The sequence below is a fragment of the Sinocyclocheilus grahami genome, unplaced genomic scaffold, assembly GCF_001515645.1.
Source record: "Sinocyclocheilus grahami isolate Dianchi unplaced genomic scaffold, SAMN03320097.WGS_v1.1 scaffold568.1, whole genome shotgun sequence".
Lineage (NCBI taxonomy): Eukaryota > Metazoa > Chordata > Actinopteri > Cypriniformes > Cyprinidae > Sinocyclocheilus > Sinocyclocheilus grahami.
The window spans coordinates 226,367-229,651 of NW_015505747.1; the positions used below are offsets into that span (position 1 = coordinate 226,367).

Here is a 3,285-nt window from a genome sequence, read left to right on the forward strand (position 1 = left end):
TTATGTAGTGTGTTAGACCAGCTTATGTGTGTATGTAGGATGTTAGACCAGTTTATGTGTTTATGTAGTATGTTAGACTAGTTTAAGTGTTTATGTAGTTAATAAAACCTTACTTGTATCACACTTGACGTGTTCATTGTTTGCTCATAACCGGAGTCACTAATCATGCAGATTTACGCTACAAGCTTTTGTAGAATTGTACAGTAAGAAAGTTATTTCCCTTAACCAGGAAATTAACGTTCTTAGAATTGACAAGACAGTTGACCCTGAGAGGTCAGCTAAATATCTACAGCGGATCTAAAATATTCATAATTAATCATAACTAGTTATGGTTAATTATTCATATTTCCCATGAGCTGATTCGCTACATTGGCTAGATACAATGTACAATGTTTATTCATTTATTTACTATTGAAAGAACAGTTGATATTTAAATTATCAGGCTACAATATTATATCACTCTAAATCATTAAAAAAAATGTTTAGACACATGGTGGCACTATTTGACATTTATTGTAGGACCATGTTGCACTGCCCACAGTTGAACTGAATGTAACTCCAGTAACCCGGACACAGAACAAAAGCAATGCTTTTGCAATGCTTTAGCTGAACTAAAGAGGAACAGATTCAGGAGCAACCATAAACCAACCATTCTATCAATGGTGTGAAGGACAGTGGCAGTTGAAGGGGAATGTTATGATTAATGCATAAATAAAATTGAAAAAAAGAGTTGGGCATATACTTGGGCAACTCTGACATTTTCACAGCTAAATATCTCTTATGAATGCTTCTTGTTCTTATTAAAAGTTTGCTCTTTGAGCATGTATTGTAAACAGAGTGTAATGTATGAACTTTAATACATCAATTTATAATCAAACTTAAAACCTATCTTTTTTCCAAACGGATATGTGATTATATAGATGGAAGCCATTTTTACTACTTAATACTATAATAAATCATGATGAGGTTTGCCATGACCAGAGCTGGGTAGTAACTGACTACATTTAATCTGGATTAAGTAATTAGATTCCAAAAATCAAGTGCTCATAATTAGAGTACATTACATTATATAATTCTCATATTCATATTACATTTACTTTTTATGGATTACATGATTAGTACGTATTATTGACACAATGGCAGTAAATCATTCATAATTTCTTGATTCTCCGTAATTAATAAAAAAAAATATATATAAAAAAAATCCGTACTTTTTTCTCTTTTAATTTTTTCTTTCTAAAAATCCTACTGTGTGTCATACCATTTAGCTTTGACTATCTTCACAATATCGAATGGCCATGCAAATATCATGTACATAATTTTGCAATCCGTGCTTCTGAATTTAGGGGGGAAACAACATATTTGCATGTTTACAGTTCGATATCTCTTAATGGTCACATTGACATTAAATATATTTTCTTTTTCTTTGCTTTTTTATATCAGTATATGGTATGTTAAATGGTAAGGAAAAAATATGGTAGCAACATTTTAGGTTTTACAAATTAAATTTGAATTTATATTTAAGAACAGTATTTCATTAACTGATATAATGTTAACATACCAACATATTGAAGTACTGAAATCTGTTAAGTAATTTTGTACACTGATAACCGCCAAAAACAGGTGGTGATGGGAAAGTCACATGATGAACCAAAGCTCATCACAAGCAGCTTTTCCACAAGCTGAGAAGGAAAATTGTAAGTTAACATAGAAGGTGCACAATGTCACTGACACAAAGTTTTTCACTGTAAATTATACATTCTTTTTCACTTCCAAAAACTGTATATTACATGTAATGTCCAATACAGTTTTTCACCATATATAGTAGGGGAACTTACCGTTAACCAATTAATAGGTTTTTACTGTAGCAATTTTACAGTCTTTTACCGTTAAATTCACAGTAATTTTTTACAGTGTAGTTATAAAATTATAGTTTAAATTGATGAAATATTTGGTAAGAAATGTGTAAATATGCACTATATGATTGCATTACAACTATTAGAAAGACTTACTTGTGAAAAAGGTTCTGTTTTCTTGCTGTACATTCCTCCAATTATGACCATGTTAGGCATCAACGGACGTGGGAATTCAAAGACAAAGTCAAAATGCATAAACCAGAGAGCAGCACGGCTCATGATCTTCACCATTGATGTTTTTCTCTGAAGTACTTGTGAGGCGATCTCATCTGCACGAGCAAACATTCGCTCACAAGCCATGGGCTGAAGAAGAGTCCTTATCAGGTTCACACTTCTTTGCCAGAGATTCATGCGGTCAGTAAAATAAGTTAAAGGCTGTGGAACATAAGAAGCTGGAGCTGGACATTGACTGGCAAGAGCATCAACACCACAAGGATGGCTTGTTTGCATATAAATGGCAGGAATTGAGAGATATTCAGCAGCAATAACTCCGACAGTCTCAAATGGATCTGTGAGAATTGCATCAAAGTTGTACTCTTGCAGTTTCTTCATCAAGTCCTTGTTGGAGAGCAGACCCTCTGTGTTCCGGGATACAATAACTTTAAGCATACCCATAGTGTTGATGAAACTCTGAAACCTGGCCAGATCTGTGGATACATCTGCACTCAACAACTTCTCTAAGCCTGCATTCATACTCTCCTGTAGCTGGGCCTTTGTGTAGGGTACCGGATATGTCAGAGTGGTGGTATGTTTTGCTGGAGCCATGTTCAGACCTTCCTCTGGGATGACGACCACCACCTGGTTTCCTCTTCGGCCGAGCTCCTCCACCAAAGGCTTCACGCCTGTCCAGTGGCTGCCAAATGCTGGAATCACCAATAACTTCCCAGCCTCTGCTGATCCCAGACAGAAAAGAAACAAGAGCAATACAGAAGCAGCCATTAAACATCCATATCATTCACAATCAGCAATAAATACAAGCCTATGAGCTGGTAGTGTTGGTTGAGAGTTCTGCAAAGCACTTATGAATTTGCACAGGTTTATATACCTCGAAAGGATGTTGTTAGAGTTAACAAAGAAGGCAGGGCCAAGAATGTGTAATCCACCTTCCACTCAACCGTGGAAAACCAAACCCTCAGTAAGTCCCGATATACTTCAAGCCAAATCAAATAAAAAATACTCTGGCTTAAAAACACCCTCGAACTGCTATTGGTACATGGTGATTACGCAATATGCCCTGGGGCTCCACCTTCTCATTAATTTTTCTTCTATGTCCGTCGAGGTCAAAAGCAGACACGAGTAAAAACATAAATACATTAAAGAGTTGCTTTATTTGAAACTGAAGATGAAATTAAAATGACTGGAAGTCTGA

The 3,285-nt window shown here is 35.4% G+C and overlaps 1 protein-coding gene across 1 annotated transcript in view; it reads right to left on the reverse strand.

Moving 5' to 3' along the window:
- Positions 1–2,887, reverse strand: part of LOC107556441 (UDP-glucuronosyltransferase 1-5-like) — a 24,542-nt gene extending 21,655 nt beyond the window's left edge. Inside the window, exon 1 of the mRNA XM_016239563.1 lies at positions 2,013–2,887. Coding sequence (XP_016095049.1) covers positions 2,013–2,855 — 843 coding nt within the window. The 5' untranslated portion in view covers positions 2,856–2,887. The remainder of the gene's footprint in view (positions 1–2,012) is intronic.
- Between the last annotated feature and the right edge of the window lie 398 nt (positions 2,888–3,285).